Below are 27,247 nucleotides of genomic sequence, written 5' to 3' on the forward strand. Positions count from 1 at the left end.
TCCCTTTATGGAGCACTGGGTTGGTACTCACACACCCCACCCAAGTACTCAAGAGGGAACCTAACTTACTTAGGAGCTTCGTAATTATTTATTATTTATAGGTTTGGCCAATTTTAATTTATTATATAGTAAATAAGATAATTGTTATTGTTGTAGCTATGGATTTTTATCTGAATTAAACGTTATTATTATTATTATTACTTACCCGCGATTTTACCCAGAGTTTCTGTTTACCTATTTCCCGCCTTATAGAGGTTCCTGATCGAGTCAAGCAGTACAATAATCTTGTCCTAAGCACGGCTAGCTTATGCAGGACAAAGAAAATTTATCCCCCGATCCACTAAAAAATGGATATCATTTACTTGTCCACCAGTAACAGCACATGATAAGTTCGTGTAAACCTCAATTAAAAAGAAATAAATAGGTTCCTTTTACCGCCGACAAAAACGGTATTATTCTAGAAAATTCTAAACAACCCTAAAACTCATAATAGAAAATTATAAAGAAATTTAAAAAAAAAAGGTTCCAATTTTGCTTAAAATCCTGACAGCTCCAAAAGGATTTATTTTTTTTTCATCTTCATTAGCAAAACTACTAAATAACTAAATATAGGTTGAGGGGGCACTTCTTTACAATACTCTACGTAAAGAAGCCATGCAGTGTTGCTAAGATTATGGACAATGATTTCCCACTATCAGGTAGGATATTTACTTGGTCCGACGATTATAACAAAAATTTAAAATTCAAAATTTTATTTCAAGTAGGCCTAATTTATAAGCACTTTTGAAACGTCAAGTCAGTCTGTTTGTAGTAACTCTACCACCGGTTTGGAAGGCAGATTCCACTGAGAAGAGCCGACAAGAAACTCAGCAGATTGCTCTTTTCCAACATAATTTTATTGTTTAACAAGATTTTTTCTGTTTTGTGAGAGATGAGAGCGGAGTTAACGGTTATCTTATTCCGGTTCGGCGGTTAATAAAACTCATAGCTCCAGCATAAACTCTTTTCATAAATTATTATTACCAATATTAACTTATTTAACATATACATCTGTAAGGCAAGTCGGGCAATTGTTACAGTAGTATTCGTCGTAGACCGCTGGCACTGCGACTCTGAAGAAGTTACCACCGACGAGCGTCAAACCATACGTCGTCGCGAAGGCGACCACGTCAAAACGGTAACGTCTCACCGCCAATCTGTAAACAATTAAAGTATGGTAATCTCGTCCGTAGAGAATCGGGTAAATGCCTGTTATCACTAACGAACATAATACATATTAAACAACTAAAATAGATTCACCTTAAACAACTTCAGTACTTCAAAACAAATAAGTATTGTGCATCAGAAAACTTAGGAAGCAATCTTATTATACGTTTTGATGGAAATTAAAATCAGTAATTTGGGCGTAAAAAAGTCGAAGTATTTGCGATAAAACCGTTTGAACAAGCCTTTTTGAATTACGCAACACACTCGATTATGCCACAGACTCTCAAAGTGTGTAATTGAGAAAAAGAGAACGTAAATTGAATGAACTGGGATAGTCTTTAAGCACAACGATTCCATTTGACGAAAGACCGATATTATATAAAGAGAAGACGGCCAACCTCCAATAGCGGAGAGGCACCAGGAAAAGAAGAAGGTATCGCTCACCGTTTACGCGCTATCGCCCCAAGATCAAGCGGTCTAGTCTGCTCATAGCACAGCACTGTGCCGCGATGGTACCCCGAGCCCGGGTAGGGGTTGATCGTCATATAATCCGCTATCGTAGTCCCCGCGAGAAGCCCCGGGGTACTGGCGCAAGCGTCCACTTGCATCCAGTTGAGGTAGCTTCGTAGTACAGGAGCTTGCGCGGATGGAACGTCGGGGTCTGGAAGTACGAGAGGATCGTGCCTTGTTAATCTAGCTACTACATTACATTACGGATCATGAAGTCCTAGTATTTTTGAAGTACAACTTATTAAGGCGCGTTAAGCACATTTTGGGTAAACGAGTTGGTGCTCGCGTCATCGTCATCGAATACTTTCCATGAGCTATACGTATACTGATTGATGTATACTGATTGATGTATTTTGACGGCCGATTGGCGCAGTTTGCAGCGACCCTGTTTTCTGAGCCCAAGGCCGTGGGTTCGATTCCTACTACTGGAAAATGTTTGTGTGATGAGCATGAATGGATTTCTGTGTCTGGGTGTTTATATGTATTTTCTAAGTATTTATATATATAATTCATTAAAATACCCATCAGTCATCTTAGTACACATAACACAAGCTACTCTTACTTTGGGGCTAGATGGCGATGTGTGTATTGTCGTAGTATATTTAAAAAAAAAATTAAAAAAAAAAAAAAAAATTAATGTATAAACAAATATTTAATCAAAAGAAGCATGTTTATTTTCCCATACAAACTAACCGTAAACATTCTAAGTATTCACTTATGACAGCCCTATTTAAGTTAAAGACCGCCACGCGCGTAGTAACTAGCGACGCGTACCTACCTAACAATAAAATTATAAAAGCCTGTTAATTCTTAAAGTATCTAAAAACGTGTGGAGTGTTGAGTCAACCGTTGTTCCGATAGTCGTTTCAGTCAATGGTCTTCTCGCGAAAAGCTTCAACCAACATCTTAAGAAGCTTTCGCTTGGATGGTTTTTTTTTTATAATTTTTTAAATGTGTTGTTTTTTTATTTATATAAATAAGCATTGTTAAGAATTAACAAAAATAATGAAAATCAATAAATGACATAAACACGCGGAAACATGGAACACAGCCAGTGGCGTGCACTCCATACATGCACAAAAGCACTGCATACCCTAACATTGATATATAACTCGAATAGGAGGAGAATTGTTGCCGTTTTATGCAATTTTCCTGGTGTATGCACACCCTGGTAAGAAACCCAATGCACGCCACTGAACACAGCATTGTTACAATGCTGTTTGGCGGCAGAAATAAGCATAAGTACTTCCCCGGAGGAACTCTGTCACAAAATGCTTTACTGCTACTAGTCTACGCTCCGATCAGTGTATCAATGTTTTCTGTTACTCTATCATTCTTGATTAAATAACTCTACGAATGTTAAGACACTTACATATATTATGTAACAATTATTCATTGTAAAATCAACATCTGAGTATGCTCCGGTTTCGGAGCGAAACGTGCGAAATTGCTGAAGATCTGTTTGGTTTGGAGTATCAGGATTGGGAAAGTTGTAAATTACCATACAGATTCTCCTGCTTTTCGCGGAGTACAGCAGATTAAGCTTAATTTTCATAATATATCATGGAATTCCGCAAAGTAACGCGTGGTTGTATCCAATATCGTAGCTTTAGGTTTAAGTTGGCGAACGAAGTTATCACCATCCCCTTACAAATATGTAAACATTTATGTATGAAAGCTTCATAAGTGCCTGTGATAGGCCTACATGAATAAAGAAATTTTGAATTGAATGTAATTATGTACCTCACTCCACCATGCTTACCTATTATTATAATGGTATAGTTTACACCCGGTTTGAAGTTGAAGCCGATTTTTGGTTTCACCAACGTTTGGGTTTGTGAGATCACATCTCCTAAGCACACTTCAGCGGTGGGATAGTAGACCTGCAATCATTATACAATAATATAAGACAATGTATAAATTGAAATCCGACTTATTTATTATTATTACTAGCTTTTGCCCGCGGCTTCGCTCACGTTAAGTTTTATTTTTGATTTGTTAAATTTACTACAAAGGGTTAAAAAAAGGTCTTGCTGCTTATAGAAAAATATGAACGGAAATTACTTAGAAAATCAGAAACTTTCATATTAATTTTGATCCCCTATGAATTACGTATTTCTTTATTATAAATCGAAAACCTAAAATCAAAGTTTAATTGATGTAGCTTGAAAAATAAATTGATAAATGAAGAATTTTTTACAAACTTTCATCCCTGATGGAATTTAAAAAAATCCTTTCCTAGCGGACGCCTACGTTGTAATAACTATCTGTGTGCAAAATTTCAGCCCAATCCGTCAAGTGGTTAGAGCTGTGTGTTGATAGATCAGTCAATCAGTCAGTCAGTCAGTGACCTTTGCCTTTTATATATTTTGATAATATACAAGTTATCAGCTGCTCAATAAATATTTTACGCAAAAAGGGTAGGTTAGGTATACTTTCGAAAATTTGTGCAGTTATGCTGATAATGCGTTTGGTGAAAATAATTGGTCATATACAATTACCAATCAAGTAATCGGTGAGTACTAAAGCTAAAATGATAACTTTTAGTTTTTTAATCGATGAAGTGCGTTTGAAATAAAAAAAAATATTTTCTAAGATTACGGTGACGAAACAGAGACAACTATTGCAATAGCTTGGACATGGTAATTATTAATGATATTATCACTCGCGTTTAGATGTAATTAATGTTTTAAAAGATAAATTTTAATTAATAATATAATTAATTAATTAATATTAAATTTTTTTTTTTTTTTTTGTTTTTATTTAGATTATTGTTTTAAACGATCAGTTGATCGTTTGACACGTTGCTTGGTTTGATCTCGCTTAGTGATAATAATATCTCTTTTTGTAATTTCTGTACCAACAATTACAGCTGCGACTTCAGAAGCCACGGGTGCATTAAAGCGTCTTTCATGCTCATTCGAAGGTTTTTATCTGCTCTAATAATGACCCTGAAATCATCTGTTGTCGCACCTTCTAATGCAGATTTAAAATCTCTAATCAAACAATTATTTTCATGAAGCATAATCCGTAATTTAGTAATAATTTCCCGGTTAGTTGTCATCATCATTCATTGAACCAATGACCACATCGGGATGGATCTTGTAATCATATTTCTTATCGTAATTAAAGGCTGCTTTATTAAGATCGGTTTTAGTTCTTAACTGATTTTGTCTTAATCTTTGATCATCCAAACGTTGAGCTCGTTCGTCAGGTTTTTCGGCAGCTCTTGATGAAGACGCTCTTGATCGTAGGTCTGTAACTCGAACAACACGTTCACTATCTGTTTCATTAGCTCTCAAAGACGAAGCTCGAAGTCTGTTTGATTCTAATAGTTTTTTTTTTTTTGTTGCGGTTTTTCTGTAGTTCTTCTGGTTGCCTGTTGCTTCGTATTTCTCGTTGATCTTCCGATATTTGATTTTTTCCGTGGCATTGTAAATAATATTATTTGTGTAGCACCTGTTTTATCTATTTACATAAACAATTAATTAGTTAATTCTTTTCTATTTACAATTTAAATTAACTATTTATTATTATTAAAGTCTTGAGTATACTTACTAATTAAGAGTATTATTGACTTTCATTAAATTACACTTACAATTAAAATTACAAATCAATTTTTTTAGTACATGATCATGTTATTTAAAAATAATAATTATAAGTTATTTTTTATTTTATTGCTTTATTTTTATTTTCAATAACAAATGATATATTTGAAGTTAGCTGATTTGCTTTTTAAATAAATTATATTTTTTTGTTTACAAAAGAAGGTTAGTTATTTCTTTTATTTTCTTATTTAATATAAGTTGTAAAATAACTCATTGAATTTATTGAGAAAACATTTTATTGCATTCATTGCCGCATATAAAATTTTGAATCAGTTGATCGCTATAGAACTTAATGCATTGAAGCGCTATATGATGGTGATATTTAATAACATGGACATCATATTTACATTCTCCGTGGAAAAATACATGGTCATACCAATTTTTATGACAATCGGTTGAACGGGGCGGAAGTCGATACTTGACAGCGCCGCCTGGTGGGGAGTTACATCAATGGACATAGCATTTTCTTTTTCTCCGAGGAAAAATACATGGTCATACCAATTTTTATGACAATCGGTTGAACGGGGCGGAAGTCGATACTTGACAGCGCCGCCTGGTGGGGAGTTACATCAATGGACATAGCATGTTCGTTTTCTCCGTGGAAAAATACATGGTCATACCAATTTTTATGACAATCGGTTGAACGGGGCGGAAGTCGATACTGGACAGCGCCGCCTGGTGGGGAGTTACATCAATGGACATAGCATGTTCGTTTTCTCCGTGGAAAAATACATGGTCATACCAATTTTTATGACAATCGGTTGAACGGGGCGGAAGTCGATACTTGACAGCGCCGCCTGGTGGGGAGTTACATCAATGGGCATAGCATATAAACCTTCTCCGTGAAAAAATACATAAGCATACCATTTTTCATAATGATCGGTCAAATAGTTTCTGAGTTTATCGATGACATATATACAAACATCCTCTTTTATATATATAGATTACTGAAAAATCCTTACTAATATTATAAATGTCAATGTAAGTTTATTTGTTACGCTTTCACGCAAAAACTGCTTAACCGATCCTCATGAAACTTTGTACACATATTCTTGGATATGTTAGAAGTAATATAGATAATAATATATACTTTTTTTCCCGACATTAAGCTCGGTTCCTTTGGGAGAGGGGATGAAATTGTTTGACGATTTTACACCATAACTCCGACAAATTATTACCGATTTAAATGATTATTTTTGTATTATGGAGGTTATTATATGTGTTTAATTTTGCCCAAACTTTGTGTACATCTGATGAATGTGATTGGAGATACAGGACAGAACTCCTCAGCGGACAGCAGCAAACCCCTCATTTGGCACAGGCTTTGTGATACTGAATACTTTTAAATTTCTTTAGAACTACAACTAAATTTTATGCCACATAAAAAGAAAAATCAAACGCAGACGAAGTCGCGGGCAGCAGCTAGTTTTTAAATAAACATATACTATACTTAATATATTACGGCGTAACGAAAATCCAATCGGGTTTATCCGTACACCGGTAAACAGCATATAGTTTCTAAAATTACACTGTCTGTAAGGACACACACACAGCCCGTTTATTTGTTGAAAATCATTACCACTGTAAGCCTTTGCACCTTTTTGTAAAAGGAACAGATGGAAAAGGAACAGTTGACGGACTAACTGACTGACTGATATATCACGTTCATATACAGGTCATACCACTGGGGCTAGCAACGGCAGGAGATAAAAATTATATCCCCCTATTATATCCCCTGACAAGGTATATAATTAACGTGTCCACCTCCAGCACGGCTAGTATGGGCAGGAGACAATTATATCCCCGGGGACAAGGGATATACTTAACGTGCCCACCTGCTAAATCACTGGAACATGGAATAGGAAAAGTTTACCCCCGTTTATTATTACAAATATATTATTTGAATATTATTTCCACTTGTGCGCCAATGCCCTAAGAGTTGATAAAGCTCTCGGATGAGATAATTTTTCATCTTTTCCCCGGGGAATTGTCTCCTGCCAATGCTGCCGTGCTGGACGGATCGTGCTAAATGTTGGCATAGATATTGCTATATTAATGTAAGTGACCGTTGTTATACGGTATTAAAGTATATCGAACCAGTACAATGATTTCTTCTAGATGACGCTACAGTTGCTATAGGTATGATATAGGATCCGTAGCTGAGTCGGTAAAGCGCTCAGGCCACGATTCAAAATGTCGGGCCCACTACAAAGCACGGGTCTCCTCCCACAACCAGAAAGGGTAAAGGAGTAGTCCACCACGCTGGTCCAGTGCGGATTGGTGGACTACACACGCCTTTGAGAAGATTATGTAGAACTCTCAGACATGAAGGTTTCCTCAAGATATTTTACTTCACGGTCGAAGCAAATGATATTTTTAATTACTTAAAACGCACATGGCTTAGAAAAGTTACAGGTGCGTGCTGGGATTCGAACTCGGGCCCCCGAATGTAAAGTCGAGCTCCTACCCACTGCGCTATAACCGGAGGCCACGTTATAAATTGTAATATGCATTTTAAATTTATAAATTTAAAAAAGTAGTATGTACTTACATTAAGGAAATTTTCAGGTGCCGTAGGTATTACATCGGGAGTTAAATTGTAGGCTTTAAAAGCCGTGGGCACTTTGGAGTATTTGGTCCCCAAGACCGTATAAGCCAGTGAGATAACTATCATACAACGAATTGGTCGCATTGTATCTTGAAATTAAAAGAGAATACTTCAAAGATTTGCTTAATTATTTGCAGGGGTCACCAACCTTATTAAGCCAGCGGCTCAACAAATCAACCGATTGACGTCCACTGCTGGACATAGGTCTTTTGTAGGGCGTTCACAAACGCACGATTCTGGGCGGCTCCCCGCGACTCCCCCTTCGTCATTATGAAACTAGAAAAACCATCATCAACATCATGATATCAACCCATTACAGAGCACAGGTCTCCTCCCACAGTGATAAGGGGTTAAGGTTAAGGCCGCTGGCCCAGTGCGGATTGGTGGACTCCACACACCTTTGAGAACATTATGTACAACTCTAAAGTATGCAGGTCTCCTTTACCGTTGAAGCAAGAGATATTGTATAGGCTATTGATGAATTTAATATTTAATCCAATAATACTTACAGCAACTCGATGAGGTGTGTCTGAACTAAAAAAAATCAAACTATTTACACTTTTATTTAACTGAAACTAACATTTATAGAACGCTTAAGGCTGACTATCCACCAGAGCTGTGCGAGTATGAGAAGCTGAATTTTTTTATTGCACTCTAAGTTATATCTTGATTGCAATCTCACCTGGTTACATCCAGGTGATAATGTGGTCTAAGATGGTAACGGGTTAGGCGGTATGGCAGTTATATTAAACCTGTCACCTAACCGGTTTCTACGCGATAACGTAACTGAACGCCTAATAGCTTCGCGCCACGTCTTGGTCGGTATGGTAGTCACTACACTCAGCCAAAGCCTCCCACCAGAGCAGACCAGATGAAATTCAAAAGTTATAAATTTCCACTTAGCCCCCAATGGGAAACGAATACACCACTTGATACCACAGCACTCAACGCTGCGCCAGGAAAGTCATCAATTCAAAACAGAATACTAATTACTAACAGAAGGCCTGCGCCATACAGTAGACAAAACAGGCTCTTGAAACTCTATGACATGCTTCGGCGATTTACGCAATTAGATAATGTTCTGTGTTTGTTGAATTTTATTTATCTACTAACTTTCTCACGCGTTTTACGAGTTTGTGTGTAATTTACTTCCACCCCTTCTCCTAAAGAAACTGTGCTGAATTCCGTAATGAAAAAATTCCTAAGTCCTACCTCGTATTAAGTACTCAAAACATGCAAAGTTTCATTTGAATCCATTCTCTAGTTTCAGCGTGATGCGCGGCCAAGAGGCAGACAGGCAGATAAAACTTGTTTCACGGCACCAAGCGATTATATATATAAAGTGCCCTCCAAAAATGTTCTTAAAAAATATTTTTAATGTACGGAATTTGTCCCGTTAAAGTTTTATTATAGACAGAGATTAATGCCTTATTTTCCATAAAAAATAAGTAACTGATCTCATTTGGGTCTAGATGGCTTGTAGTAATTGTAATTAATAGTTCGAAAAAAACTAAAAAATTTTTTTTTTTTTATATTGAAAATTGGAATAATCTTCTCAAATTAGGGTATTGTCATCGGTCCTCGATACGTCTACAAAGTTTGAACGAAATCTAATCGTTCAAAGTGGGACAAAATCGAGCTCAAAGGGGTCGGTTACATACACACATACCGGTGAAGCTAATAAAGCGTGTAAAAACATAGCTTCGCTTTTTCTGGTGAGCTACCTTTGTATTTTAAATGTCTAATACCTTTGTAATCGTTGATAAAATAGACTAATTTAATAGGTTTCTAGTATAAATTTGAATATTAACGCAATTAAAACCTAAAATTTACTCCTTCGAATTATTATCACAGAAAACCTAAAATAAACTAGGTATAAAAATGATAATGTAGCAATAATTTGTGTTAATTAAGTTGAAATAATTAGGACAATAAATTAGAGTTACTATCAGGTGCGTTAAAAGACAAATATAAAATGCTTTCTACTAGTTTTTAGTTACTTTAACCAAATACCTCTGTGCGCTTCTGAGTCATACACGTTCAGTAAGTTTAGTCTATACAAATTAATAAAATGTCTATATGTAATTTCAATATACAAAAAAAAAAAATGTTTGTACACGACGGCATACAAAAATGTTCGTCCATCCAAACCAAACAAAATTTCAGAAACAGGTAGAAGATTACACAGGGAGTTTACGGAGAAACCTACCATAGGCTACTTTTTATTTCGGAAATCTAAACCTAGAGGTCGGCTGCGTGCACTTCATACAGGCACAGGAGCACTACCTACGTTAATTTTTTTACGTTACTTGTATGGAAGAAGTACTTTGGCTGCCCTGGTCAGAAACCCTGTGCAGTTGAAAGACTGTGCTTTTGACTAAATCTATTAAATATTAATATTCCATTAAAAATGACACTTATATTTAAATATGCCATTAAAACTTCATCATATCAACTCGTTACCGGCCCACTACTGGGCACAGGTCTCCTCCCACAATGAGAAGGGGTTAACCCCCACAGGCTGGTCCAGTGCGGTTTAGTGGACTCCACACACCTTAGTGAACATTATGTAGAACTCCAGGCATGCAGGTTTCCTCACGATGTTTTCCTTCACCGTTAAAGCAAGTGATATTTTAATTACTTAAAACGAAAAGTTAGAGGTGCGCTCTGGAATTCGAACTCGGCTCCCGGAAAGTGAAGTCGAGCTTCTTCTCAAAGCGCTATCACCGCTTTTATGTTTCTACACCAATTCCATTTACAATAAATAAATTTGTTGCAGTTTTAATGTGACGCAGATAATTCACACTTCTTCACCACACACCATGTTGCTGCTAAATTTAACATTAATGCTATTTATAGCAAATTGTTCTGCCGTCATCTGCGAGTATGAAACATGTTCTGACGTGGCTCAAGCATTTACTACTTTTTTCTTGGTACCCACCGTGATAAATATACCTCCGCCAAAAAAACTTTCTGTAAGTATAAACCCTTTTTAACCCATAACGCAAAAAAGACGGGGTGTTATAAGTTTGCTTTGTCTGTGGCATCATGTTTCCCAAAAGGAAGAACCGATTTTGTTTACTTTTTTAGGTTTTTTTTTAGTTTAGGTCTTAGTTATATTTGATGAAAATCGGTTCAAGATGGCCGACGCCACAAAATGGCGGATTAATCATTTTTTTCACAATTTTCTCATTACCATATCGAAAGTAACTATAAAGAAAAATAACTATAAAATATAAATATAAAAAATACCCCTAATTTTTTATATTTATATTTTATAGTTATTTTTAGTCCTTAAAGCAATATTTTCTTTCATACAACTTCACTATCGCGCTTTCTTACAGTTGTTCCTTTCACCTGTTACCTGTAAGAGATTGCTTGCAGCAAAAAGGCCGCGCAAAAACATGCAATGTTTAGCATTTTGTATTTTTTTTTATTTTTTACTATTTTATTTTAAGTATATTTTTAAATTTGTGTGCAATAATTTATTTCTTGTTCTTCTTTTTTTCTCTAAAGGTTGCCTATAGTATTATTATTGCTCTATCCCGTCAGGGGTAGTTTTCTCCGGTCTGGTCTGGTGGGAGGCTTCGGCGGTGACCCTTCCTCATTGCCCAGGGCTGATTGGTTCTCTCCACACACCTTTGAGAACATTTTAGAGAACTCTCAGGCATGCAGGTTTCCAAACGATGTTTTCCTTCACCGTTATTAGCTGTCAATCGAGTAGTCTGATGACGGACAAGGTACGGATGGGACGTGCGCCCGCACTTGCGACTGTGTAGTAGTGAGACAGTGAATTGTAAGTACTACCGGCCATTGCAATGATAATAATATTATTGCAGGTACGGTTTTCCTCGGAAATAGTAAATCTAGGTAACAAGATTCCAGCATACTCAGCCTCCATCCCTCCATACATACACTTTCATGCGGAGCCGGGTGCTTTGTACACTATTACAATACTTGGTGAGTATTTTTTGACTTACGATCACAGTTTGACCCATAACCCATCACGGCAAAGATAAATAAATAAATATACCTAGTTGGACAATACACACATCGCCATCTAGCCCCAGAGTAAGCGTGGCTTGTGTAATGGGTACTAAGATGACTGATATTGTTATGAATAATATACATATATACTTGTAGGATCGGGCGGATTTTAACTTGATCCGTCCGACATCGTGTGGGCAATTTTCAGGTATCGTGCAATAAGAACACCTTTAAATTTGACTCGCTTTGTTCGAACACTGAATTTAACTTCTTACACTGAATTTAACTAATATCGTAAAAGCAAACTTTTAAAATAATAACCACTAAGAGAAACGTAGGACAGTTCCGTGACGACGTCTTTCTGCCTTGCGTCCCAACTAATTAATAATCCCAATCTAGTCAGTAGACCCCGACACGACTCTGTCGAAGCGCGCCAAAACTGTTGATGCATGCTAGCCGCTAGCTGGCGCGTTTGCGTTTCATTTTAGTGTCCGTACTCATTTCCGGCTGCGACATACTTATAATATAGATATAAACACCCAGCCACTGAAAAACAATTATGTTTTGACGACCTGCCGGGCGCAATGGCTGTGAATCTAAGTAAGAGGTCCCGGGATCGGTTTCCGGCAGGGGCGATTTGGGAGTTTATAATTTTTTGAAGTTTCTCTGGTCTGCCATGGCTAGTTACCACTCCACCGACAAAGACGTACAGCTAGGCGATTTAGTGTTAGAATGGCGACCTCGCACCGGTAAACGCAGCATTGGTCGATCTCCAAACAGACGAGTTGCGGACGGATCCCCGCAACTCGTCTGTCCACCGTCCGCCTGTCCACCGCAAGGGCGGATCCAGCTTTGGCGCCAGGAGGGTGTCACATAGTCGTGGTCAAGTCGAGAACTTGTGATTTAATTTTGAGGACAATAGATAGAAGTAAAAAGTAGGTATTTTATTAATGTACCTAAAAAAGTTAAGTACAGTACTTACTGTACTTAACATTTTTTATTCTTTATTTTACACTGGAACCAGCTCAGGGGGTGGTCATGACCCCCATGACCCACCCCCTGGATCCGCCGTTGGTACACCGTCGGTCCATCCGATTGGAAACCAGTGGCTCAGGATCGTGGATTTGGGAATGCCTTACAAAAGACCTATATCCAGCAGTGGACGTCAATCATTTGAAATGACGATAATGATGATGAGGAATCATGATATAAATTTATTAAAGTGATATAAAACCATTTACTCATTAAAGTTTTAAAAGATTTATTTTGTTCTTTAGACGCCGATTTTCCAGGCATCGCACCTATTGACGCTCAAAAGGTCCACGCACTGATAGTAAACTCCCCAGGCAATGATCTCGTTCAGGCCGATTACCTCACCTCCTACTATCCTGCCATACCGTACCCTGGTACTGGCTACCACAGATATGTGATCCTGTTATTTAAACAAAGTGCGCTAATAGATATTACACGTCCGGAATTACAAAAGTAAGTTACTTCGTTCTGCAGGTATTTTGCGTACAACAGTCACTCTCACCACGGTGAAAAAAGAGGTTGACTAGGGTATCACTGTTGCACACTCGTCATCCACTTCTAGCCACCTACAGCCCGCTCACAACTTCCCCAACACACAGTCGACCGCGAAAAGCGGATATAGATGTGCTTACAGAATTTTCGAAAGCAAGAAATAACCACAATGGCAGTAACGAGTTAGGCTCGACCGAATAGTGGCTAGCGGTATTAGTGTTGTGACTTCTTCGATACAGAACGGTTGTGTTCAAATATATGAAGACTTGAGCTCCTAATCTATCTATATATATATAAAAGAAAGTTGTGTTAGTTACACCATTTATAACTCAAGAACGGGTGGACCAATTTTTTTATGATATTTGATTTTTTTGATTCCTCTTAGACCGGAATAGGATAATAAGTTTTAAAAAAATAATATTCATCAAAAAAAAAAAAAGGTACGCGGTACGAAGTTCGCCGGGACAGCTAGTTATGAATAGAATAGGATAGTATAGAATATCTCTATGTGCAAAATACAGATCTTGAAGCTGTTACATATTTAAAAAAAAAGGTTATAGATAGTGTTTTGCCAAACGTGGCGTGCAGTATCTTAACATCATTATATCAACGAATTACCGGACCACTGTAGGCACGGGTCTCCTACCAGAATGAGAAGGGTTAAGGCCGCAGTCCACTACGCTGGCCCAGTGCGTATTGATGGACTCCACACGCCTTTGAGAACATAATGGAGAACGCTCAGGTGTAGGTTTCCTCACGATGTTTTCCTTCACTGTTGAAGCAAATGATATTTTGTTTGCTAACGCATACAATTTAGAAAAGTTAGAGGATTCAAACCCAGAAAACCGAACGTGAACCAAAGCACTAGGCTATTTCCGCTTTCAAATCTAAACAATAATATATATAGAATATAAACTAAATAGAATATAATAGAATATAACAGTAAAAAATTATTGAATAGTAAGATTAGAATGCGATTAAAATCAAGAATGTCAAAAGCATATAGCATTCAAGCTTAATATATCTATAGAAAAGTTTAATATTTTAGTTGGCATAACATTTATTTCTGAAACCGCTTTTTAAAGTTATTTTTTTTATATTTTTTTTACAGTCTACCTTTAAACCTCACAAACTTCTCCATCAAAGACTTCGCCTGTAGGTACGGACTCGGAGATTCCATCGCTGGCAACTTTTACTTATCGCAGACGATCGTGTGCGACCAGGACGAAGATATTTCTAGAGCATGTACACTGGGATAGTATATTTTATAAAAAATATTGAAACACATTTTACATTGTTGTCATTTGTGTGATGTGCAGTGACGGCAGATCAAAACACAGCTGTCACCACCCCCACTTTTTTAACTGGTATCGTACAACGCGGCTATGGGAATATAATCTGTTATATTAACGGCAATCAGCGTCCTGTGTCCTGCTACTATCATCTTCTGCGATCACTAACCCGTCTGGCCAGCGTGGTGGTTATGGGTAGACCCTAATCTTAGGAGAAGCCCTTAGTTCAGCAGTATGCTATTATACTGCTACTACCAGTGGTGTGTATAGAGGGTATGCACAGGGTATGCAGATATTATAAATAAACTAGCGTACCCAGCCCGCTTCGCCGGGCTAGATTTTGCTTTATTTTATTTAAACAATAAACTTACATCATTAAATTTTTAATTTAAGTCTCATAATATATTAAATCATTTATTTCTCTCCGTATTCATTCTCTTCTATTCTCTTCTCGAGCGGGTGAAGATCATTATCTACATCCATGTACACCCAACAATAGAATATCATCATAGTAAATAAAAGCTGTATTTGACAGTTTGACAGTTCAAAAAGGAGTGCTCCGATCGTCACCAAACTTTACAGGATTACTCGCCAGGTCAATCCGGAGATTCCCTGAAAGTTTCATTGAAATCGGTCCAGTCCAGTTTCGGAGCCTATACGGAACATACCCACACACTTTTTCTTTTATATATATAGATATAAAAATACTATGACAATACACACATCGTCTAGCCCCAAAGTAAGCTTAGCTTGTGATATGGGTACTAAGATGACTGAAGAATATTTTTATGTATAATATACATAAATACTTATAAAATATATATAAACACCCAGGCACTGAAAAACATTAATGTTCATCACACAAACATTTTCCAGTTGTGGGAATCGAAACCACGGCCTTGACTCAGAAAGCAGGGTCGCTGCCCACTGGGCTAGTCGGATGATATAAAATGGAGTAAATCTCCAGTAAGAGTTATAAAAAACTTAAGGCATTGTAAGAGTTATAGAAAGCCTACCCTTGAGTATTTATAACTCGTACTGGCGATTTTCTTTATTTTATATCATCTGCATACCCTGTGCATTCCCTCTATACACGCCACTAGCCGCTACAAATGATGTAAGACGCACTGATAGACGCAGGATAATAATTAAGAAAATACAGAATCCTCGTTCAGCCATTATTGCATGCAGTGCATTGTGTCCAAAAACAGAGAAAAGTGAAGTAAGACGTCACTTCACACCTTTTCACTGCCACATCAGCTTCGCTCCTCGCAATACTATGTATATTTACTCTAGTTCTAAGGATCTCAGCGAGAATGCTATTTTTGACGTGACAACGTCTTATAATTCGATGGAGCTGGCTGCACGCACGAAAAAACGTGACGTATGCGGCGTTACCTCTGAGGCGTTCCATTCAAGGCTTGAAGTGCAAGCGAGAGCGCGGAACGAGCGACAAAGAGGCACAGTCGGCCTCCGCGTTCGACATCTGTCTCTCTCCTACTTGAGTGAGCGATGCTTCCGCGTGGACAGCTTCTGTACAATAATACATTTACATGTTTTCGGCAAGGATGAACTGCAGTGAAAAGTGAATGTTGTGTCAATTGTTTATAGCAACGATAATATCAATCAAACAAATTGTTGTGTATTAAAACCACGAGATCCAGATACTGAACTGATTTATTGGTCACTTATACTGACATACCCACATGGTGCAGTCATTACAAAACTACCTACATATTTCATACACATCATTGTCCCCCTCTTATATAAATAATATACATGATCTTATATAAATAATATACATGATGATTACTTAGACTAACATTATGATTATTAGATACACATAATTTTGATTAGTAAGTGATTATACGGTACACAATACGGAATAGGTATACAAATAACACAATTAGATTTCTATCACAGTCTACTAGACATTATAATAACATAATAGAAGCTACTCTTTTCTTTTTATCTTTTTAACACATTCTAGTGCAGCTTCCCGACGCGGACGCATACTATCCTCAGTTTCTTCCAGCCCAGGAAGTTTAGTTTCTTCACATTCCACACTATTAGAAACTAAACCTCCTCCAATATCAGCCAAACCAACTTCCAATTGTTCTGTTTCCACAGGCTTATTAGTCATTGAGCTGGGAGTATCTTCACCAATAGGAGCCACTAGAGCTAGCGAATGCCGAGACTTGCGTTTGTCTGTTAGGATTTGATCGATATGGCGTTTCTGTATCCGGCCATCCTTAGCCTTAACTACATAGGACACAGGACTTTTACGCTCTAGTACTTCACCCTCCGCCCATTTAGAACTATTTCTAGCATAATCCCGTATGAGCACCGCGTCGCCGGGCCGCGCCTCGCGCAACGCGTGCGGCGGCGCGGTGCGGCGCTCGGCCGCCTGCTGCGCGGCGCGCACGCGCTCGGCGGCGTCGGGCCGCAGTAGGTCGAGGCGGCCGCGCAGCCGCCGACCGAACATAGCCACGGCGGGCTCTCGCCCCGTGGTGCTGTGCTCCGTATTTCGATACGTAAAAAGAAATCTACTGAGCGCAGTTAAGTCATCCATTTTCTCAACAACAGCTTTTTTAAGAACTCTTTTTATAGTACGTACCGAATTTTCAGCGGCCCCGTTACTACTAGGGTGATATGGGGCTATGAGGTTATGTTTGATACCGTTTTGTTTAAGATACAAACCGAACTCCGCTGACGACATCGGCGGGCCATTGTCACTTTGTATAATTTTTGGGAGCCCGAACCTAGCGAATAGTTGCCTCAAACGACCTATAACGACTGCTGCGGATATGGTCTGCAACTTTTCGACCTCGATCCATTTGGAATGAGCATCTACGATAACTAAGTAATACGTGTTATTGAACGGTCCCAAGAAGTCGATATTCAAACGCGACCACGGCTCGGCGGGCCAGGGCCACGAGTGCAGCGGCGCGGCGGGCGGCGCGGGGCGCTGCGACACGCACGCCGTGCACTGCGCCGACACGCGCTCAATGTCGGCGTCTAAGCCGTCCCAGTACACATAGTTACGAGCGATTTGTTTCATTTTAACTATACCGGGATGTCCGTCGTGTATCTCTTTTAGTACCATCTGGCGTAACTTTTTAGGAATTATCATTCTATACCCCCAAATTAAACAACCTTGATCGATATATAAATTATCTTTTCTATTAAAATAAGGTTTTTCCAATTCAGATGTAACTTTAGTCGGCCAACCGAACATTACGTAGCCGTAGATTCTACTTAATAAAGGATCTTTCGCGATCTCAGTCTTGATTTCTTTAAAACTGACAGGAAAATTTTCTTGAATAAAATTAAGATAGCTACATCTTTCCGTCTCGCTCTTGACTCGACCGCTAGTCGAGCTCAAGGGGAGTCGAGAGAGCGCATCGGCCTGGCAGTTTTCAATAGACCTAACGAACTCAATTTCGAAATCGTACGCACATAATTTGACCGCGTATCTCTGTAAGCGACTCGCCGCAGTCAACGGGATGCCCCGATTCTTCCCAAATATGTAACTCAGAGCGCGGTGATCGCTGCGCAAAATGAAATGCCGCCCGTATAGGTACTGGTGGTGTTTCGTCACACCGAACACAATGGCGAGCGCTTCCTTATCTATTTGCGCATAGTTGCGCTCCGCGGGCGCGAGCGTGCGGGACGCGCAGCACACCGGCCGCTCGGCGCCGTCCGCGCCGCGCTGCAGCAGCACTGCGCCCAAGCCGTACGGGCTACTGTCGACCGCCAGTATGAGCGGCAGGTTCGGGTCGTAATGCGCCAGCACCGGGGAACTACTCAATACCTTTTTTATCTTAATAAAGGCGTTCATACACTTTTCATCCCAATTCCACTTTACATTTTTTTTTAAAAGGTTATACATCGGATTTAAAATATCACTCATATTTTTACAAAACTTTGCATAAAAGTTAACTAAGCCCATGAAGCTTTTTAATTGTGATACATTAGTTGGAGGCGGTGCTGCAACAATAGCTTCAATTTTTTTATCGTCTGTATGCAAACCGAATTTATCTATTTTATAGCCCAAATAAGTAACGCTGTCTTTAAAAAATTTACATTTAGACCAATTTATTCTTAAACCATTTTCTTTCAGTCGTTGTAACACCGCCTTTAAATTACTTAAATGTGTGCTTTTATCTTTACCCGTTACACAAATATCGTCAGCAAATACTGCCGTTGAGGGCAATCCGCTCAACGTTTCTTCCATAATTTTCTGAAAATTTTCAGGTATACATTTGATGCCAAAAGGAACGCGCCTATAAACAAAAGTGCCCATGTGAGTCGTGATTGCCGTCATCGGTTGTGATTCGTCTTCTAGAACACACTGCTGAAAAGCATTAGACAGATCGAGCTTAGTGTACTGCTCACCTCCACCCAGTGCGGCGAATAGGTCCTCGATCCGAGGCAGCGGGTAATGAAAATCTTTAAGACGCGGATTTAAAGTGATTTTATAATCACCACAAATACGAATCGAACCATTTGATTTGACAACCGGGACTATAGGTGTCCCGTAGTCAGATCTGTCTACTTTGTAAATAACACCCTCCCGCTGTAAGCGATCGAGTTCGCGCGCAACCGGCTCCCGAAGTGCTAGCGGCAGCGCACGCGCCTTAACAAACACAGGCGTGTCGTCTTTTAAACGCAAACGGAATCGCGATTTAAAAGTGCCTAGCCCCTCCGCAAACACTTCGGGATATTCCTCTTTTAGGCTAAGAGCAATAGAGTCTTCACTACACAAATTATGACATTGAATAACAGATAACTTTAATTCTTTTATCCAAGCTCTGCCCATGAGAGGAGGGCCCCCATTTGGTACAACGTGCAACTTTAATTTGGCAGATTTGGTACCGCATACCACATCGACTAAAATGTAACCGATCGTCTCTATAATATCACCAGTGTAAGACTTTAATATTAAAGTTTTACTTTGAATGGGAAAAATACTAAAGAATTTGTTGTAGTATTGTTGCGATATGGCTGAAATTTTGCTGCCCGTATCAATTTCAAATTTGTGGCTTGCGTTGTTAATATTCAAAAGAGCATAATAGGGGCCCTCATCTCCACCGCTAATTATATTATAAAAGTGACAATCATTCTCGCTTTCGGAACTGGAATTATTAAAATAAATCTGACCTCTATTTTGTTTTACTCTCGCACTCACTTCACTTCTTTTTTGCATTTCACACATTGCCTTTAAATGGCCTTTTTGGCCGCACAAATCACATGAATGATATCGATAGCGACACCTCCCCGGATGACCCTTGCCGCAGCGCGCACAGGCCCGACGGCCCGCCACGCCGTTGCCGCTGCCGCCGCCCGCCACCTGCGAGCCGCGCACGGGGCCCACCCGGTGTAGGCCGTCGTCGTTGAACGCGCCGTCCGAGAGTGCGCGCGCGCCCGGAGCGACCGTAGCGCATGCCGTGGTCGCATGCCGCTCCGCCGCCTCCAGCGCCAACGCTAACTCCACCGCGCGACGATAATCAATATTCTTTTCCGCAAAAAGCCTCGAACGCATCTCCTCGCTGATTAATCCCGAGACAAACTGATCTCTTAGATTAATTTCAAGCTGTGCCCCGAAACTGCACGTCTTAGCAAGATGTTTTAAATTCTGTAGGTAAACTTTGACGCCTTCGCCTTGCTGTTGCTTTCTCTGCCGGAAAATATGTCTTTCAGCTATCTCGGATTGCTCGGGTTCCAAATGATCTTTTACTAACTTTACTAACTCGTCGAATGTTTTATCTTCAGGATGCACAGGAGAACACAAATCACACATTAACGCGTAACAATCCGCACCAACTAAAGTGACCAACGTGGCCACGTGTAGGTTACGTTCGATGTTGTTTAGCGCGATAAATTGTATAACGCGCCGCACGTACGCGTCCCAATCTTGTGTACCGACATGAAAACTCTCCACTTTACCGAGTGGCATTGTTATTTTAACAATTTAACGTGGATTTCCGAATTATTAGACACTCGTCGCCAATGTTGTGTATTAAAACCACGAGATCCAGATACTGAACTGATTTATTGGTCACTTATACTGACATACCCACATGGTGCAGTCATTACAAAACTACCTACATATTTCATACACATCACAAATAAAATTAAAATTTTCTTTTGAAAATGCAACCATTTCATCAGTATTTTCTTACGACGTTGTCACGTTTAACTATCGTCAGTAAGCCGACTTTACAGACAACCAATTTTTTTTTATATTAATAATTGACGGACCGAGCAGATGGCCCACCTGATGATAAGTGGAAAACATGCAAGGAGCACGTCCTGCAACATGCCGCCATGTGTCCATCAGTTTGAGACGTAGGTTTAAGTCATGTGCCGCTAATAACAACGGCAACCACGGCCTTCAGGCCGGAACACAGAATTGCAATAATGCTGCTTAGCGGCAGAAATACGCATGGCGAAAGTACTTCCCCGGACGAACTCTACTATTACTAAAACTAGCTGACCCGTGCAACTTCGTCTCCACCAAATCGGTTATTACCGGAAAGTACGAATAAAATGACATTTTCTAAAAATGAATCCTAGCTAGATCTATTTATCGCCCCCGAAACCCCCTGTATATTTATTTAATTTCATGAATATCGTTGGAGCCGATTTCGTGATTCCAATTATAAATATATACAAGAATTGCTCGTTTAAAGATATAAGATATATACTAGCTGACCCGAGTAACTTCGTTGCACCAAATCGGTTATTACCGGAAAACACAAATAAAATGTCATTTCCTAAAAATGAATTCTAACTAGATCGATTTATCGCCCCCGAAACCCCCTGTATATTCATGAAAATCGTTGGAGCCGATTCCGAGATTCCAATTATATATATACAAGAATTGCTCGTTTAAAGATATAAGATAAGATAAGATATATGTAAGACTACTGACACTACCATTATAACTCATTATAAAGGAGAATGCCGGACGTAGTATGGGATTTGGTTTCACATAGTACTTATAAGGTGCCTTCTTGTAATTTATCTCAACCCTTCTAGGGTTTAATAATTACAATACATTACCAAAAACATTAAAACTCTAGTTCGCCGGATTTAAGAGTTAAATGCAAATGAATTTCATGAATTAAGGTTATTTTTTACACATGCGATTATTGTACCTACCTGTTGATGGTACTGTTCTCAATATATTAGTACCACTAATCTATTTCATTAAAAGAATTTTTTAACCGTCGAAGTTAAGGCTTGTGATTTGAGAGGTTTTTTTAAAAAACTAAACTTAATTTTTGATACCAATTTAAATGAGGCACCAAACGAAACCGTGTTCCGGCATTCTCCTTTTAGTTTACAGTCTTAAAAAAGTTTAAATGTACGCCGAATAGTATTAGAAGTCGCATTTCATATAAATGTAACCTCGACTTAATTCTGAAGAGAACTGTGTAAGAAATACTTTTGACAAGAAGCGAAGGCGGTCTTATATATATATATATAAGACCGCCTTTGCGCATCTTATATATATATATTTATTTATTGTTTTGTTATTTCTTGTTTTCGCTTTTAATTTGTGCAATAAAGACTTTATCTATCTATCTATCTATCTATCATCTACTTATTTTCTTTTTTATACCACTACAAGTTAGCCCTTGACTGCAATTTCACCTGATGGTAAGTAATGATCCAGTCTAAGATGGTAGCGAGCTAACCTGTTAGGGAGTACGGTAGTCATACCCCTAATCGGTTTCTACGCGAAATCGGACCGGAACACTAAACCGCTTAGCGACACGTTGTTGTCGCCTTCTTCAATAAAATAATTCTTCAACGACCTTTTTTAATAACAGATACTTCACTTTCATTTCTTTAGTTATTATTGAAAGTGAAGTTGATCCCATAATCGCGCTGATGCTCGGAGAAAATTGCTTTCACATAAAGCACAAACAGAATTTCCAAAACATATTTGACAGGTTACCAAGAAAATACCTCATAAATATATAATTTTGTTAAATATTTTATGAACACACCAACTTGTAGGAGTCGTAGGTTATTTTATTTATCTTTCTTTCTTTCTCACTTCACAAGAATAAACTAAAATATTTACAACCCAAAATGGCTACATATCTACTAATAAAAATAATTACCAAAAATATCATCATCTGTGAAGCGAAAACGCCGCCAAATTGTATACTTGTTTTGTTACACATTTCTTTTTTTATTGTCTTTTTGTTGTGTGCAGTAAAAGTATAAAGTAAATAAAGTATTCATTCATTGTTTCATTTAATAATTCATTCATCATGTTAAAGAATATGGGGATAGGACTTTGCATAATACTAGTTTTCACTTATTATATTTGACATATAATCGAGAGACATATACAGACTTTCCCCCTACAATTACTTGATACAGAATGAACGCTTGAGAAGGTAATGCTTCCACTTTTATACGGCTCAGGTACCGTTTACATTGTTGACAACAAAACGAACCAATAATAATATTTTACGATATTAGTTTCCGGTAAGTTATTTCACGAAATAAATTGTTATTATTCTATTTGGAAAACATTAAATATATAGACAAGTATTATTACGAATTATATAAAGCAAAATAGAACTATTAAAGCAATTCTATATTAATGAATCTTGTAGTGACGTCACAACATGTTTATGACGTAGCGTAGGTATCAGCCAGGGGCTAGCCAGCCGCCCCACTACAGGGCACGGGTCTCATCTTAGAAAGAAAATAGTTGAAGCAGTAATCCACCACGCTGGCCAAATGCAAATTGGTAGACTTCACGTGCCTTTGAGAAAATTATGGAGAACTATCGTTTATAGATTTTCTGACGATGATTTCCAACACCAATAAAGCAAGTTGTATCTAATTGCTTGAATTAAAAAAGCACATAAATCCGGATATCCGATGCCTTCCGGTGATCGTGTAAACCACTCTACAAAAAACATATATCCTATGTGTTGACCCGGAATATCAGATACCACTATACCAAATTTTATTTAAATCCGTTCAGTACTTTTCACGTGATGCCCGAACAGACAGACGGACAGACAAAAATTAAATAGACATCTGTTCTGGACTCAGTATCGATTATAAAGCATCACCCGGTCATAATTTTCAAAATATATTAAAAAGAAATCTTTCAGTTACAGTTTTATTATATGTATAGATAGGCACTTCTCATAAGCTCCTCTGTCCCCGTTTTACACTCTGTGAGCATTTTTTTTACCCTTCAATGAACAACCAAAAACTAAACACATGCTTAAGCATTTTCTACCAGCCAATTATTTTGGTGCCAAACATAAAAAGAATAACGAAAACCCGAAAATATTTTTACTTTCTAGAGCAAATAAAAGCGTATGACAATAACTTTCTTTTTTTTTTTCACCACAAGCTAGCCCTTGACAGCATCCCACGTGGTGGTAAGTGATGATGCAGTCTAAGATGGTAGCGGGCTAACCTGTTAGGGAGTATGGTAGTTATACGCGAAATCGAACGAATCTTAATCGCGTCTTCGTCCTCGGTATTTACTTTTATTCCACCATTCAAGTAATATTAAAACACGAAGATGCAAGTATACACTGGGCCGCCATTTTGTGTGCAGTTAAAAAGTTCGGAATTAGGTGTTTTGTAAGGTCTAGATCGCGGCTTCTCTAATTTCCCACGAGGCGGCTCACCGCGATCCGCAAACTGTGACTATAAACAACCCAGCGGAACATAGAGTAATACCACTTCCAAGTTTGTTCAGCCTAAGGAAAATACTTTATTGAAATGAAAACTTTAAGACGCGGTAGGGAATTGTTTTATAATTAGATTTTTTTTTTTTCAAACGCTGAAATATAAAAGGCAAATGATAAAGAAATCATTAACAGATTTTGTATAAAGTAACTTTGTAAAGTAATATATGTGCCTCGAATTTGACAGTTAGGCAGGTATTGAGTACTTACTTACCTTCTAAACTATTCATTTACGAGTAATTTAATAAAGACCATCCTATCTGATCTTATCTCAAAATTCTGATCGGAATATGTTAGGCATAATGTACTTTCACATTCATCATACCGGCCCACTACAGGACACGGGTCTCTACCCATAATGAGGAGTTAAGGCCTTAGTCCACCACGCTGGCCTAGTGCGGTTTGGTGGACTTCACACCTATGAGAACAATAAATGAATAATTAATGAATAAATATATTATGACAATTCATACATCACCACCTAGCCCCAAAGTAAGCTTCTTTATGAATAATATACATAAATACTTATAATATACAGATAAACATCTCATGTTCATCGCACAAACATTGTCCAGTTGTGGGAATCGAACCCACGGCCTTGGACTCAGAAAGCAGGGTCGCTGCCCACTGCGCCAATCGGCCGAGATTATAGAGAACTCTCAGGCATGCAGGTTTCCTCACGATGTTTTCCGTCAACGTTGAAGCGTGTGATATTTTAATTGTTTAAAAACACACATAACTTGGAAAAGTTAGAGGTACTTGCTGGGAGCTCGGCCCCCGAAAGTTATGTCGAAGTCCTACGAACTGGGCTATCACTCGTTTCACATTAGACGGAGGTATTTACTTCGCACTTTTGCGTTAACTATAACAACGACTCAGTTAAAAACGCGGGCATTATAGTAGATATTATGAGGACCGTAGGGGATAGACCGTTCGATTTAGCAATAAACCCCAATCGCCTTTTTTGCATACATTTGCCAGCTTTGGACAGTAAATATATTTAATATCTATATTTACTGTGCTTTTACTAATTCTCCGCTGCCCGTCCCATCTGTCAGTCCATGCGCCTGTCAGCGGGATGTATCCCAGGAGCCGAATGGCATTCTTAGTATCTACCAGACCGAAATTCGGAAATTGGCGGTGATTCAGTCCCGTGCCTCGGAGAGCACGTTAAGCTGCCATCCCATTGGACGATGAGAGTGTGGGAATAGAGATTGCACCTGTGTTTCCGCACACACTTTTGCATTATAATATCACCCGCGTATTATGAAAATCTCTCTGGAGATTTATTTATTTATTTATTTATACTCTTTATTTGTACACCACTCAAGCAAAGAAACAAGACAAAAAAAGAACAAACACATGAAGAATGAAGCAGGATACAAAAGGCGGCCTTATCGCTAAGTAGCGATCTCTGCCAGGCAACCTTAGGATTAGGAAAACTAAAAAGAAAACAAATAGGTGGGGTACACTATTTAGTACATACATACAAATATCTACATACTAATACATAAACCAGACTACACAAATAAAAAAAAATTAAAAATACTATTGATAAATATAAAAAAATAAATATACTAATACATATCCTAATATACCATAAATACTTCAATACGAGTTTGAGTAGATAAATAAATAATAATAAATAATAATAGTCGTCTTTACTGAGCGAGATAATGAGCCTTAACAGCATTTTTAAATATGCCCAATGACTTCGACTGTCTTATGATCAATGGGAGTGCATTCCACAATTCAGTAGCTTTGACAGTGAACGAATGCTTATAAAACTTCGTTTTGTGGAACGGCATGCTCAAAGTCAGCGCACGACTCGATCTAAGTTCCGACTGCACTCCAAGAAATTTAAACTTCTCCTTAAGATAAGAAGGAGTCTTAGGATTAAATAACACACAGTACAGAAGTGAAAGTACATGAAGATCCCGGCGACGGCGGATAGGGAGCCACTTAAGCTTCTGACGAAATTCAGATACATGGTCATATTTGCGTAATCCAAATATGAACCGAATAGCTAGATTTTGAAGACGCTCAAGTTTGTTAAGATAGTCCTCGGTCAAATTAAGATAGCTTGCGTCCGCATAGTCGAGAATAGAGAGAAAAAGAGAATGTGCTAACATAACTTTAGTCGGGATTGGAAGAATGGATCGCAGACGGCACAGCGACCTAAAAGTGCCAAAAGTCCTTCTACTCAAATCCCTGACTTGCACAGACCACGATAACTCTTTATCAAGATGCAAGCCAAGGTCCTTTACAGAGGCACAAAACGGAATTGTGACACCATTAAAATCAACACTAGGTAGATTTCCCCAATCAACCCTTGACCGCATACCAGGGCTTCCAATAATAATAGCCTGAGATTTTGCTGGATTAACCTTAAGTCCATACTGCCTGCTCCACTCAAAAATTTCATTAAGATCGGTGTTAATAGCAGCAACAGTAGAACCAAGGTTATCAAGGGTTGAATGGCGATAGATTTGGATATCATCTGCATACATGTGATAGAGAGAAGAGATACGTTTGGAAATTGAATTAATAAAAATAGCAAAGAGTAAGGGAGATAACACGCCGCCCTGAGGTACCCCGGCCGCAACATCACACCAGGATGAAGAGGTCTCCTCAATCCGAATGCGTTGCCGACGACCAAACAGGTAACTCCGAAACCAATCTATCACCGATGGAGATATGTTAATGGAGCGCAGGATACTCAACAAGATATCATAATCAACTGAGTTAAAGGCATTACTGAAGTCTAGC

General features: G+C 38.5%; 1 protein-coding gene across 1 annotated transcript; it reads right to left on the bottom strand.

Annotated features, from left to right (window-relative positions):
• Window positions 1–1,033: 1,033 nt before the first annotated feature.
• LOC120633405 (uncharacterized protein K02A2.6-like) lies at window positions 1,034–20,694 on the bottom strand. The gene is made up of 5 exons (XM_039903611.1): window positions 16,752–20,694; window positions 4,803–4,972; window positions 3,479–3,599; window positions 1,651–1,867; window positions 1,034–1,196 (listed from the first exon to the last, which is right to left on the bottom strand). Exons 1-5 carry the CDS (start codon window positions 20,692–20,694, stop codon window positions 1,034–1,036), a joined length of 4,614 nt encoding a protein of 1,537 aa, XP_039759545.1.
• Window positions 20,695–27,247: the final 6,553 nt, after the last annotated feature.

This window comes from Pararge aegeria, chromosome 21 (assembly GCF_905163445.1).
Source record: "Pararge aegeria chromosome 21, ilParAegt1.1, whole genome shotgun sequence".
Lineage (NCBI taxonomy): Eukaryota > Metazoa > Arthropoda > Insecta > Lepidoptera > Nymphalidae > Pararge > Pararge aegeria.